The sequence below is a fragment of the Colletotrichum truncatum genome (genome assembly GCF_014235925.2).
Source record: "Colletotrichum truncatum strain CMES1059 chromosome Unknown Contig_0010, whole genome shotgun sequence".
NCBI lineage: Eukaryota > Fungi > Ascomycota > Sordariomycetes > Glomerellales > Glomerellaceae > Colletotrichum > Colletotrichum truncatum.
In genome coordinates, this window is record NW_027222407.1 from 1,860,413 (window position 1) to 1,874,545 (window position 14,133).

At 49.8% G+C, this 14,133-nt stretch overlaps 4 protein-coding genes across 4 annotated transcripts; 1 reads left to right on the forward strand and 3 right to left on the reverse strand.

The window, feature by feature from the left end:
• Positions 1-181: 181 nt before the first annotated feature.
• Positions 182-1,135, forward strand: CTRU02_213955 (short-chain dehydrogenase reductase sdr; the record flags this gene model as incomplete). The annotated part of the gene is made up of 3 exons (XM_036724509.1): positions 182-665; positions 735-908; positions 966-1,135. 3 exons carry the CDS (start codon positions 182-184, stop codon positions 1,133-1,135), a joined length of 828 nt encoding a protein of 275 aa, XP_036583628.1.
• Positions 1,136-1,592: 457 nt separating this feature from the next.
• CTRU02_213956 (uncharacterized protein) lies at positions 1,593-4,427 on the reverse strand (the record flags this gene model as incomplete). The annotated part of the gene is made up of 3 exons (XM_036724510.1): positions 1,593-3,817; positions 3,871-4,198; positions 4,314-4,427. The coding sequence occupies 3 exons, from the start codon at positions 4,425-4,427 to the stop codon at positions 1,593-1,595; spliced, it is 2,667 nt and encodes an 888-aa protein (XP_036583629.1).
• Positions 4,428-7,633: 3,206 nt separating this feature from the next.
• On the reverse strand, positions 7,634-7,930 carry CTRU02_213957 (uncharacterized protein; the record flags this gene model as incomplete). The annotated part of the gene is made up of 1 exon (XM_036724511.1): positions 7,634-7,930. The coding sequence occupies one exon, from the start codon at positions 7,928-7,930 to the stop codon at positions 7,634-7,636; it is 297 nt and encodes a 98-aa protein (XP_036583630.1).
• Positions 7,931-11,912: 3,982 nt separating this feature from the next.
• CTRU02_213958 (uncharacterized protein) lies at positions 11,913-13,612 on the reverse strand (the record flags this gene model as incomplete). Its single annotated transcript, XM_036724513.1, has 4 exons — positions 11,913-12,635; positions 12,707-12,944; positions 13,012-13,235; positions 13,304-13,612. 4 exons carry the CDS (start codon positions 13,610-13,612, stop codon positions 11,913-11,915), a joined length of 1,494 nt encoding a protein of 497 aa, XP_036583632.1.
• Between the last annotated feature and the right edge of the window lie 521 nt (positions 13,613-14,133).

The window sequence follows — 14,133 nt, forward strand, 5'->3', positions numbered from 1 at the left end:
TGACATTGTCCCGTTGTTTGGGACTCATTCATAGAGACAATCACTCAAATAAAGCTCACAGTCATCTCTCAGCTCAGAGAAACAGTCAGTCTCATCATCCCATTGACAGAATTCCACGAAAGTTGATCTCAGTTGGCTACAAATACTTGGCAAAACTCCAACCAACACCAAAATCAACATCATGTCCGTAGACTACACCTCCAAGACAGTGATAATAACAGGCGGCGCCGCAGGCCTAGGCCTCGCCCTGACAAACACCTTCCTCGCCGCCAACGCAAACGTAATCGTCCTCGACATCTCCCCGGCAGCCCTCGCCTCTCTCCCCTCACATGTCGCAGAACAACATCGCGACCGCCTGCATCCCATAGAATGCGACATCACATCGGCGTCCTCCGTCGAGGGCGCATTCTCAACGTACCTCTCGGGGGGCGAGGGCCGCAGGCTGGACGTGCTGGTCAACAACGCCGGCATCTCAGATAAGATGCACCCGACGGGAGACTGCGACATGGCCATGTGGGAGAAGAACATCCTGGTCAACATGACGGGGCTGTTTGTGACATCGCAGCATGCTATCCGGCAGTTCCTGAAGCAGGAGCCGGTTGGCGGACAGAGGGGTGTGATTTTGAACGTCATCAGCGCCGCGGGCGTGAATGGTGCGAGAGCCGGTGAGTCGCCTCGTCCATGACTGCAACCAGTCCGTATCGGAGTTTTTAAGTTAAACTGAGAAATATCAGGCGTCGCGTACACCGCATCAAAACACGGCACCGTCGGCCTCACAAAGAGCACTGCCGCATTCTACGGGCCAAAGGGCATCCGATGCCTGGCCATCATGCCAGGACCGATGCAAACCAATATGGCCAGAGATAAGGACCACATTGCTGATTTTCATAAGGAAGGATTGGCACTTGGTAAGCGCTCACTTCTACCCGAGAATGATTATTACCAAGTACTAACTAGGAAAACAGTTGTCTCGACGTTCAACACAGTCCACGGCAATCCTGCTCAAGGAGGTTGGAATTTCGGTTGGTCGGCTTTGGAACAGGTTGCGAAGACTGTGCTGGTTTTGTGCTCTGACGGGATGAATACCATAAACGGCGCACTCGTCCCAACTGACATGGGATGGACGACTATATAGGTAGCTACAGAGGTATTCGGCTGTAGCAACATGTGTTTATGCCATCTCTATTCCTCGCCAACTATGATTCAAAATCACTACACATAAGACAGTGTCTATTATGATGAGACATGTGTAAAGGCAGTATGTTAGGAGCTATAATGCACATTTCAAAAACAATTTGAGAACACAAGCAAAGTAAGCGTTTTCACAAACATCACATTTTTAGACCGTGATACACATACTCAAGATCAGAGTAAGCATGACAGAGCAAGACTTAGTGAAAGGCAATGTTTAGCCTATGGAAAACCAATAGAATACTAATAGTACAACAATTATTACCAAGGAACAAGGTCATTAGTTAAAGTCGTCGATAACCCCAATCTCTCAATCCGGGTATAAGCCTTTTCGTTTGCAGGTCACTCATCATGCAATTTCCTTCCCGCTAACAAAAGAAATGGGTCTAGTGGTGATGCCTCTAGTAGCCACTGACGTGGGCGGAGTTGGACAGCGGGTTGGCGTTGTTGTTAAGGTTGGGTTGGACGTTGCCGTTAAGGTTTCCGCCAAGTCCGTTGTTAACATTCTTGTTGAAGCCGTTAATGTCGTTGAAGTTGTTGTTGAGGTTACCGTTCAAATTGCCATTCAGGTTACCGTTCAGGTTGGGGTGGGTGTGGCCGTTGAGCGAAGCATTAGGACCGACGTTTTGCTGGGACCGAAGAGTATGCTTCTTGCGTTCGACACGAGGAGCATCAGGAATATCGTTCGACTTGTTGGCCTTTCCGATGGAGAAGACAGGGCTCTCCCAGCGTTCTCCCTTACGAGCCAACTCCTTGTATTCAGTGGCCTTGGAGCTGATGCCTCCAGGAAGGTTGATGTTGGGGAAGATAGAATCTTCCTTGGTAATGGCCATGTTAACCTTCTTGTCAACAACAGCCTGCTGGGCCTTCTGCTTGCCCTGAAGGGCACGCTTCTGGACGGCGGTGACATAGCGGTTGTAGATGTTGGGGGTTCTCTCAGGGTCAGAGCGGGCCTCGTCAATTGCACGGTCAGCCTCCTGTTTAACTTGGAAGAGGAAGCTGTCCAGCTGAGAAGCCTGCTGCTTGATAGCCTGTTCAACAGCCTTCTGCAACGCGGGGCGGAGAACCTTGAGCATGATTGGCTTGACGACACTGAAGAGAAGTTTGTGGTTGGACTTCTTCAGCTTGATGCTCATTTGCTTAATGTCGACGTCGACCTTGTCGATCTTGAAGAAGTTCTGGCTATCCTTTTTATCCGCAGAAGACATCTTCATCTTGAAAGAGAAGCCGTCGCCAGCAAGGAGAATATCAGCAACACCAGTATCGGTAAGAGATGGGAAACCCTGCTTGCGCTTGACATGGTAGCTGACGTCGCGGAGATCAAGCTGAACACCAGCAACCTTGACTTCGAAAGATTGGTTGTGCTTGCTGGTGATCTTCTTGCGGCCCCACCGGAAGTGGTTCTCGCTGGCAACCTCAAGAACATTGGGCATGAAGTTGTCGGACTCGAGCACAAGGTTCTCAATGACAGCATCAAACTTGGGATCGCTGTACTCGATACGAGGAATGGGGATGTAAGCAACATTCTCAAAGAGAGAAGGAATGATGACCTCGGAAAGATCCTTGATGAGATGGGGCTTGAATGTGGGCTTGCCGTTCTCGTCGTTGCCCAGGTCGTTGAAGAGTTTCTGGACGGCTTCACCGAAGCGCTTGTTTTGAGGATCCTGATCGAACTGGTCGATCAAAAACTTGATCTCATCAAAGACACGGTCGGTGTGAGTGCGGTACTTCTCGCGGAGGAGGTAGCGACCATGGTCATACAAGTGGTTCCACTCTTGGTTAGAATCCTCGTCCAGGATGTAGCCCTGCTCAAGAAGGCAACGGCGGACGTAACGGTCCATAGCCTTGAACCAATCCTTCAACTCGCGGTCCTGGTCGGCATCACGGTAAATCTGGTTGATTGACTCGAACAAGTCATCGGTAGAAGTGCCATTGGCAAAGCGCTCAATCAAGGTCTTGAGATCCGACTCAGCCTCAGCAAGTCCAGCACGGGTGTCTCTGACAGTGCTGCTTCCACCCTGAGCAAGAGCACGCGAGTGCCCGGCGTACTCCTCAGCGAGTCCGAGGAGAGTCTCGATAGCCTGAGCGTAGTCAGGATGCTGCTGGCACTCGAGCACCATCTTCTTCAGGCGCCAGATGGTCTGTTCCTTCCTCTCCTGAGGCATCTTCTTGTTGAAGTACTCCTTGGTGCGACGGCGATACTCCTCGTTGCGCTGACGAGCCTTCTCGCGGGTCTCTTCGTCAACGTTCTCATTGTACTTCTGCTCAACAACGTTGCGAGCGGCATTGATACCACCCTGGGCGTTGACACCGGAGTTGGTGCCCAACTGTTGGTCACGAGCAGCTGTAGCAGCCAGGTCTTGGGGATTCTGCTGTCCCTGAGGGTGAGCACTTTGAGTGCTGGCATTGAGGACGTCGCGAGCATCCCCAGTTGGGTTGCCCTTGTAGACGCCTTGAGCCTGCTTCTTCAGGTTTTCCTTGGAGAAGTCAGGTGCGTCATGCCAGGTGTTGTCCTCGGCAGGTCGGTCTATCTGGTCCAAAGCTTCACCCGAAGGCCGGACACGCTGAGCGGCCTCGGTGGCGGCATCGCCGGCCATGTCGCGAAGGAGGACGCTAGCATCCTTGACTAATGAAGTGGTCAGCACAAGTCGGGGGTAAGCAGAGAAGGAGGGAACCTACGCAATTTGCGGAATTGCCCGTTGGTGATGATCAGGGTTCCGAGGGTCCGCAGACCCTGCATCGCCTTGTCGCCATGCTGCTGAGCAACCTCCTTGTTGACAGGGGCGCCGGGAACATCAAGAGTCTTGGGGTCGAAGCGCTCAGTCTGCCAAATGAAGTCTTGAAGCAGATTGCCTTGGTTCTTGGAAAGCAAAAGGTACTTTGCTTGTGTGACAACCTCACGCACATCAGCGATCAGCGCCTTACCCTCGGCAGAGAGCTTCTCGGGGGGGTTCGACAATGCCTTGGAGGCCAGGAAACTGTTTAGGGCGACGTCGATTTGGTCATTCTATTACAGGGGTCACGTCAGTATCATGTAAACCTGCAGGGTCTAGTGGTTGAGGTGGAGACAGGGATCAGCCCAGCAGAGATGCGTGGGCCAAGCCATGCCGGCAGTGACGTACCGAGGGGACCTTGCCAGCCTGGAAAGCGGAGATGATGCCATAGAGCTGGAGCTTGCGGTTGACATCCGCCTCCTTCTGCTTCAAGTCGGTTGGCTTGTTGACGTTTGCTGACATGATGAAGTATCGGTTTTATCGTAATATGTAATTTTCTTCTCGAGTATAGGCGGGTATGGTGATTATTGGTAGTGTTGTACAGAAAAAGGGGAATAACAGAGGCGTGGTCGGAGGGTGGGGGTATCACAAGAGTGGTTTGGGTATAATGGGAATCGTTAAGGTGGTGTCCCTGTAAAAAAAGGCAAAACAGGAATAGGTATCTATCGATGAGAGAGAAAAAATCAAAGAGAGAAAGGCTTGGGTAGAAGCGCGGAGTGCAAGCAGGTGTTTATAGGTTGTTAATTTTTGTGTGCCCAGGCGCAAATGCGTCAGAATCGATCAATCTTGAGCTAGCAATTGGCAGGGAGGCAAGGCAGGGCACGGCAAGGCGCGTGGGTAGGAGATGGCTTCGTCAACAGGCGAAGAGATAGGGGTAGGGGAGGGATTCCGGAGCTTGGTCCTGACCGTGGTTCATTCCCTGTGATCGAAACTGGCCTGGCCTTGATGGACCACTTTGGCTGGGCCTAGGTCGTGCAATTGTGACGGTGACGTGAATGAAGAGGCAGGAATGTTGATGTACGTGATACGTCATAGGTCGATGTGGCACGGCAGAGCTAAAGGCAGGTACCTCCTCTAGTACGGAGTACCTTCCGCAACGCACCAAAAAATTTCAGACGAAGCAGCAGCAGCAGCGGGTGTGACAGAAGCTGAACCTGCCCTGTTAGTTCGGCTTTCCTGCTGCCCCTGCCTCCTGTGGCTAGCTTTAGGCTCTTCCAGCGGGTGCAGCGCCGCTAAGTGGGATTTCTAGCGGACTTTCTTGGCATTTTAGTGGATCGGGGAAGATTCACACCAGCGTTTTAGTGATCTATCATCCCGCATCCCGCATCGGGGCCACAGTACTACCCCATTGTAGCGTGGTGTAGCCATCTTCAAAAACCAGTGCCCTGTTTGAAACTTGCAGATCTTGGTCCAATTTCACCGTACTGTGGCTTTCTTTAGGAAAGGCGCAAACGATTGGAACGTGGTCTAGACTACCGTCGGCTCGTATCATCATGTCTACAATCTCGTTTGACGACGCTTGGGCATTGAAGCGGTTAATTTCTGCTTCTCAGACAACCGTTTCCCAGCCTCCCTCGTGATAAGTTCCTGTTTGCTCTAAAGATATCTGACCGTGTCAAAGTTTGTCTCTAAGGACGAGGGAGTCTAGAAATTGCAACGGCTGCGCTTCTACGAAACTTACAATGCCCCTTGAGCCACTTCAATAGGGAGGTGGCTTGCAGAGCTGCCAACTGGCCATCTCGATCGGAGCCGGCTCGGTGGCTAGCTCCATCAAACCCTCATCAAGGAGCCTTGCTTCTGCTTGGCTACCACTAATGCATTTGTGTCCAATTTCGCCAGCTAATGGACCGACCACCAAATACATATACTAGTAATGCGACTTGATGACAAGATGATGTGCACCAGGATGTGTATGGGATGCAGCGGGAGGTACCTACTATGGGTGTCTGAGGGTCTTGTTCAGGATTGTATACGGCGGTCTGTGGAAATACTCCAGCTGTTCTTGCCAGAGATAGCCGCTCTGATGGGGCCAACACGTCTGTCTGAGAAAAATAATGGAGTGGTGCAGAGACACATGGTGATTTTTAGTGTTTCAGCGGCATCGTAGCTTCCTGTAAGTTCCATCTTCTGCGTTGTGTTTCGAGCCATGTCGTCATATCAACCACCCACTATTGTTCTGAGCATGCGACCTCTATCGCGAGTCGATGGCAAATACGACGGAAGAAGGAGATTCCTACTCAATCTATTTTTTCTTTCCTTCTTGGTCGACCTTTTGTTCTTATTTTTATTATTTCTGAAAAGGAAGGCAAAGTTTTTACCAGGAAGGAAGGGAAAGTGGGGCCAACAGAATAACTGGCAGGAACGAGGGAGGGAGGAAAGACATGGTCCTCTTCAGGTCGGTATCTCTTCATTCAGCCGCTAGAAAGCATTCATTCTTAGGATTCCTACCTTTTCACGCAGCTGCCAGTGCCGACTTTACAATAGCTGTATAAGCTGTACACTTTCGGTCGTTTTCTTCTCGACCACATGTCCCGGCCTGCCCTTGATCCATCCATGACCCATGGATCGCCACGGCATTCGGAAGAAAGCTGCAAAGACCGTCAAGGGCCTGCAACCACCCCCATCCAATTCCACTCGCGGCTTGCCAGTCTGAACATGGCATTGGCAGCGGCTGGACGGCCACTTAGGGGGCCCTAGAACGAACGATCACCCTCCCTTTTGGGCAGTCTATTGCTGTCAACGGCACCCAATTCGTCACCAAGTGGATGCCACTACGCGATGGACACGTAATCGCCTAGCCAGCCATGGTCCAAATTGCCATGCTCGCAATGCTTCTCGGCTTCTCATCCATTACATTTCACATTTGATTTTCATTTGCTCTGCTTTCTTCTTCTTCTTCTCTTAGCATGCCAAATCGCGATCGTGCACATACCCACTACCACTCAAAAGCTTCGCTGTGCGATCCATGACGTCAAAGACCAGGTGCTAGCGCGACGCACCTCACAGACATCCCAGCTCCAGGCTCCCTCTGACGCCATGTCCTTGTGTCACAACAAGCCACTGCATCACCAGCCAACAAACGTTTCTTCTGATTGTGCCACTAAATTTCCAATCAACGGAGACTCAACGTCCAAAACGGTCTGCTTTCCAGCCAACAAGCCACGGTTCCAACAAAGCTCTATGCCGATTGCCCGGCCCGGACTCTTGCCATCCCACTCCATCCCTCTCGCTACCGTCTCCTCAGTGATTGTTCCCTTTTGGAGCGGCTGAAAGATGCAACATGGTGCCCAATGAAACATCCCAGATATCTTAGAGACAAGTGCAGTAGACAGCTCTTCCGGCGGAGGAATTTCTCCTTTCGGCTTTTCACCAGCATCAAGCCCCAATTGTCCCTTAACCTCTAAAGTCATTCGCGGCCTATTTGCAACAACTTTACAGCGAAAGAGCCAATGGATAAGTCACTTGTCAAATACCCTCACGCTTTTGCGCACTAACTGGGGTACCCATTCCAGTGATCGTCACTATGTGAACTCAGTATGAACAAACTAGAAACATAGCTCATCTTGAGCTGTAGTCAATTTTCCGCAATCAAGTAACATTTCATGTATACATCCAATCTATGAACAGCAATGCAACCTACAAGAAATCCTGCGATCGTCGACCCTCAGCTACAGCAAGTTTGTCAGTCGTCTCTTCATTCTTTTAAAAGGTCCCGTTTTGCTTTTGGATGAATGTGGATCGGAGGGGTCGGCAAAACACGACGGACCATCGCTTTCAGGACAAGAATGGCCATAACCGAGAGAGTGTCTGGGATACATGAGGGGACGTCCTAAGCGGAATGGCTCACAGCATGAGCCCATGGGCTTGAACAAATCATCGGTGGCGCATCGCTGGTACATTTCGTCGAGTTTGTTGATCGCTTCTTGCCAAGCCGTAGGCATGACTACTGCATCCTCCCATCCCATGATGGCGACAATGTCACCATTCTCGTTGACAAGAATATTGCCGGCATGGAGGTTCGTATGGTTTAGGGTGACGGGCCGATCAACGACTTTTCCACCCCAAGGAATCTCGCGCCGCGTAGCAACGATGTAGTCTATGTGGTTCTTGTCTTCCGCCTCAAGTCTTGCGTCGAGCTTTCGATTCAAGTAGTACTGCTCATCGGACTCTAATTCGCAATAGGCGGCCTTGAAGTATTCCTTGAGGTAGTCGTGGAAAGAATAAAACGGTCCAGCGTCAGCCTCGTACTTGAACAGATGCTCACGGATGTAGAATGGCTTACAGACCAACTCGCCCCTGTTGAAGCGCGAATCAACCCAATTCACTTTTAAACTGCCGACAACGGACCCCAGCCAAGGGTAATGCATGAAGTCGTCCGTGATACGTACAAAGAGGTTTAGAACATCGTTGCCGATTTTCATCAGTTTTTCTGCAGTCAACCGAGGGTTCTTTCGCGCTACAGGCTTGAGACCCTGAAGGCCCGTTTCGCACGTGCAAACATTCTCATCAATACAGTTCTGCAGTATGAAACCTTGCACAACTTCCATGATGAGCCACTCGAGATGCAGTTCGTTCTGTCCCCAAGGGTCGAACATGAGTACTTTGGGAACCCAGTCAGTCAGCTTCGATACCCAAGACATGGTCGAGATCTCATGCTGGAGCTGGGTGACTGGGCAAACAGGCAGACTAAAGCGGAGAATGACTTTCTCGGGTAGTTCCGAGCGCTCTCCACAGGCATAGCCCGGCCAAAAGCGCACGAGGAAGTACATCTTTGTGAATCCCTTCCCCAGGGGCGTGATGCTCTTCACGGGTGGGAACTGGTAAACGCCGTTCTTGGTGTACCATTCCAACATCTTCCGGATGGCGTGGGGGTCGAGGATGAAGTCGGGGTTCCAGCGAGCAAAGTACTCGCCCGACTTATCCTTTTGGAACATGACGTACTTCTTGGTTACTCGCTTCATTTCCTTGCGCGAGTGTTGCTTGTTGAGCTCCGGTGCGCGTTTCTCGTCGGGCAGGTCTGGGCGGAAAGGAAGTTGACAGGGGAGGTTGTGTGTTGCTCTGCGAGCGGCACGGGCCTCTGGGGTTCTTGTCATGCCGTGATAGAAACCCGAATATTCTCCAGTCTCCATTGCGTTTTTCTGTTGTAGTAGTAGTAGGTTGATGAGGTGTGGTTTTGTCTGGTAATTCCGCAGAAGGACTTTCTTGCGGAGGTGCTGGGTAGTCTTTGCTTGGATGTTGATGTTATGGGCATGCCTGGATGCTGATGATTCTAGTGTCTTCATTTATACTCGAATCCGCGGGTCTACATAAAGCGCATTGTTCTGAACCATCTTTGCTACTTTGTAGAAAGCTCGGTGCCTGTGCAATATCAATTGGATTGTTCCACTTCAGAGGGCGTTGTTATGAGGTTTTCTTTGAGATGATTCTGGAAGGAACAATAGAATTTCTTAAGCTACTAAAGACAAAGGCTAAGATACAGGTAACTAACAGGACATGAGTCTTGTAAATTCCAATAAATCATGAGATGATTGTTTTGATGCCAACATGTGCAAAGCGTATCTCGAAGATCTTCAGCTTTTCTGTCTTCGAGATTTTGGAACTGATTCATTGGTGTATTATTCGGGCTGTACTTCCAATGACATTGTCTCAGTTCAGTCATTAGGTTGTAAAATAAAATGGACAAGGTGCATCTGAGGAATTGTGATATCGGTCACTGGGCAAAGCCAGTTAATTCAAGCTAATACATCTTCTATTAGCACATATATGTCAAGGGTTGACACACTTCTGCGGAGAGAAACCGACTTATTGGGGATAGTACAACTGGAGATTGCTCTAATCAAGCGGAGACTGGTGTACAAAACACTTTCAGAGAGTTTGACAATACAAGTCTGGACACCACATTGTTGTCCCATTTTGGATAGAGCCATATAAAATCAATTTATGAAATCCGATTTAGATCTCCATCTCAATGACAGTGCTTACGGCGCATCGCAATCTTTGCCTATCAACCCAGATTTAACACGCACCATAACTTTCGCGATGCTCGCCTCCATCCACAGCTGTCCCATCATTCGCATCACCCCTTCCTCCTGATTCTTGAGCCTCGCAGTCATCCTTCTTTCGTGCCACAACCCTCTTCACCTCTTGCAGAAGCGTTCCTCGGGAAAATCCTCGCCCCGATCGATGCTGCACCGTAATAAAAATCTGCACGAGGAAGACGACGACGTTCAACCTTAGAGGAATGTCCGCCAGAAGTACATTTCCCCAGTTGCCACGCCACAGGGCTACCAACAAATGGCCAAAAGACCCAGAAAAGACGAAAGCCATCAGAAACAGCGCGAGACCTTGTCTGTAGGCGAGCACACAGTTACTCGCGATGTAGAGCAGTATGACCACCACAAGGTACCCCGTTGTCGGCTCCCAAAACGGCCCCATGGCCCATTTGAGGAACCAGTCGATGAAGATTCTATCTTCTTCCGGGATACCTATGAATGCATCTTGTTAGCACCGAACAGAGTTTCTGGATTGAGACGACGGGAAATGATGTTTACCTTCCGAGTAGTTGTACATTGAATATGCCGATAGAAAACCGATGAGAATCAACAGCCAATTCTTTCCCGATGCAGCAGCAGTGGGGTGTCTCCAGTATGTGTCGGGTTCACCGTCGGTAGCTTGTGCATATTGCAGTTCTGGGTCTTTGTGTCCATCGTCATCTTCTAGTTGAATCAAATAATCTCCGGCCTTGCTCTGATCCTTCGTCGAATCCACATCATCGGCGCCCTCGCCAGTTACGGTCTCGCCATCAACGTCGTCGCTACATTACTTCTACTCAGCAAGATCCCGGTAACAGAATAATGTCTCTTACATTTCATTATACTGGCCAGCTACTGGAAATATAGCCGGATTCCGGTCCTGCAAAGTCCAGTCGGAAAAGCGTGAATGATCGGACATCACCTCAGGACACCGATTTCGCGGGTTCGTTGATAAGGCGGCAGAAAGAGGGCACTAGCGTACAGTCGCTTCGTCGGTTTTCGACGGTGAAGATCTCACGATGATGCAGGACAACGACAGCAGCGCCTGGGGCAGTGGGCCTCAGCTGGGTCTTATCTCGCGCCATCTCCCCGGTTGGCGTACCCGCGCGTGACCAGTGAGAGGCACACCATACGAGTGCCAAGCGTACGTTCTTCAGCTCACGCCCGAAGGTGGTGTGTTGGGCTGTCTTGACCGTTGTGCCTCGATTTGATTGGCAGGTTCTTTTTCTACATGCCGACTGCAGGACTAGGCTGATCAAGGTGTAAAACTAGCCATCGATAGGACAATCTTATTTGACAAAGCGAAGTCTTAATTCTCGTGGGCTTTGAACAAAATAATGTCCCCCCTGTCTGTAAGAAAGGCCCTGAAAATTCGCTGGTTATCCGCGCCAAGAAAGCGACAGCTGCACACCACCATTCGCTTATCTCCAGTTACTGGGTCACGCGAGGTGTGACGCCAGCTGTAAATCGCCCAAAAGGAACAGTTGCTGTTATTTTCAAGGGTTGATGCTTTAACTGTATGCGCCTCTTGTGATAATAGATTAGAACTCTGAAAAGCTGTTGAAGTTGCCCGAATAGTTCGTTTTGGAATCACTCGATGAAGGAAGACATCATACGGATGATAAAAAGCAAGAGCAGTAGAGCAGTAAGGTACCTAGGCTTATGTATGACATAGATATCTAAAAAAAAAAAAAAAACGACTTTGTACAGCACCCCATTAACTACCTTTACGTTTCCGCTGCTGATATCCCATGTAAATCATCTCAAATGTTCGCTATGTAACTTGGCACTGGGCCTGGTATCCATGATTTGTCCGTCATTCGTAAAAATACAAAGGAAAAAAAAACACAAGTTCGAATACATCCAGATGCAAACCTGTCAACGCAAAAGACCGGTGAAAGCCGCATACCTTGAGTCAAGGATTGGCAATCAAAGGCAGGAATTTGTTTCCTGTGATGTAAATCCCCCGTGGCTGTTCTCGAAGTGAAACAAAATCCTCAATGTAAAAGTACCCACGACAAAACACATACAAAGCGCAAACGATGGTCGTCGGCGCGACCACTTTCAAAGGTACAGTCATGTCCGGATCGTTGTCTGCGGATATGTTTCTCCACGAACGAATTCTAGCCAAGCAACCGTCCACAAAACCGCGAGGCTTGTTCTTAGGCTGACTGTCACTACTATCATCGGAGCGTAGTTGCTGGGCTTCGGGGTCGACCATTTCGATTGCCGCGACGGTAGTTCCGTACTGCCGGGTCCGCTTGAAGCTCCTCCAAGCCTCAACACTGTAATACCCGCCTCCGTACAACGAGAAGGCCATGTGGTAGACGCTGAATATTCTCCACGTCAGCTGCTCGGTGGCAGTTGGGAAGTAGAAGTTCCATCCAAACATGAAGGAGGCGCTGAAGCCAGTGATGAGGAAGAGGCTTAACGGCAACGTGGTGGAACCAATGGGAAACCAAATGTCGGATGGGAAACGGTCCCACAAGTGCTGCTTAATGGGTCGCCCGTACAAGTTGACGCCCACTATTTCAGAAATTCTTTTGTAGTACGCCCAGTGAGTGTCGATCCGAAACTCCCGGCGACTGATAAAATCCAAAGGAGTGCGGTACCACTTCTCGGCGAGCCCAACGTGTGTCTGTTCTCGGTCTCAGCCTTCAAAACGCAAGACGACAATGAGATGTGAAAGCCAGCAGGCTTCCGACTTACCCTTGTTGCAGCGAATTTTCTAATATCTTCGATTTTGGTCTGGCGTTCATTGCAAAACTTTGTTTCAATGAACCGAGGATATGATATGGAAGGCTTCAAATACCAACAAATCGAGGTTGCAAACATCGCAAAGGTGAACGACAGGGCGGTCAGTTCTAGGGGGGTAATAGGCAAGCCGTTTTTGATACGGTCCATCTCCGTAATGAAAAAGAATAATGCTTGCCACAATGTGATGAATCTAGACCGAACGGGCCTGTCAGCATAGTGCGCTGAAGAGATCACGTCACTGTGGGAGCCCTGCGTACCTGGATAGAGTATCTACGCTGTTGCGTTCTTTAATATCCATTGAGTCCATGTCAGGAAACTCGACAAATCCATGTTTGACGAGGTAGAACAATTGTTCCGCATTGATTGGGAAACCTTCTGGGTAGTCTGGGCTTTTGAGGTGAATACCTCCCATGTCAACAAACAAGGCATGCGTGTACGTCCATTTCAGACCTCCGGACAATCGTGGCTCGGCTTTGAATTGCTGTTCCAGATAATGTTAGACAAGAATTCGGGTCTTCGTTACGAGCAGAAATATTTTCTTCGACTTACTTTTACGCTTCTGCCAGCGTTGGCAAGTTGTCCAACGGCAATGCCAAATAGAAAATCAGGACCGAGGAGCCCAATCATAGCAAGATTAAACTTGTCAATGAAGCCATGATACCATTTGTCTTTGGGCGCTAGAGCATTAGGATGCGTGGAAACCCAAATGCAAAGCACTATGGTAATGATGCTGGACCACAGAATGTCGATGGTTCCTCGGTCCCTGCCATCGTCGACCCAACCGTAAACAGGAGCCCAAATGTCGGTTCCATTCTTAGAGGCTGAGTTATTTGAGGCGCTTATGCTCGGACCCGCCATTACGTGCTGCGTACGTGCTACGTAATCCAATAAGCATCCACAGCATGTATTATAGTATTCGCATGTAATTTCGTTACAATTGCGGCGATTGTCGGGATATTGTGGCTGTGGCGGTGTAATAACGTGGTGCGTATGTTGAAACGCAAGCTCAAAGAGCAACGAAGCTCACGTTCTCACACCATCAATTTCAATATGAAGGGCAAACCAACAGTTAAGTAAGTAATAGGGGGGAAGGGGAGGAATAACACGCCTGCAGTTGTCGTTCTATCTTGAGCATCTCTTCACACCACAACGACACCAACAGGAGTTTCCCCCCCTGTAATTGTGTAGACGTGCATTTCGCATTTGTAGAAGAGGGATGCATAGCCGACGCTTGAAAGTTTGCTTTACGAGGACTAATTGAACAGCAACCCTGGACAAACCCGTCTCATACATGGGCATCTATGTTGTCGAGACATCATGGGCGATGGAACTCACATGCGCGGGTATGCAGCCTGGCGTCCCGCTGACCAGGGTTGTTG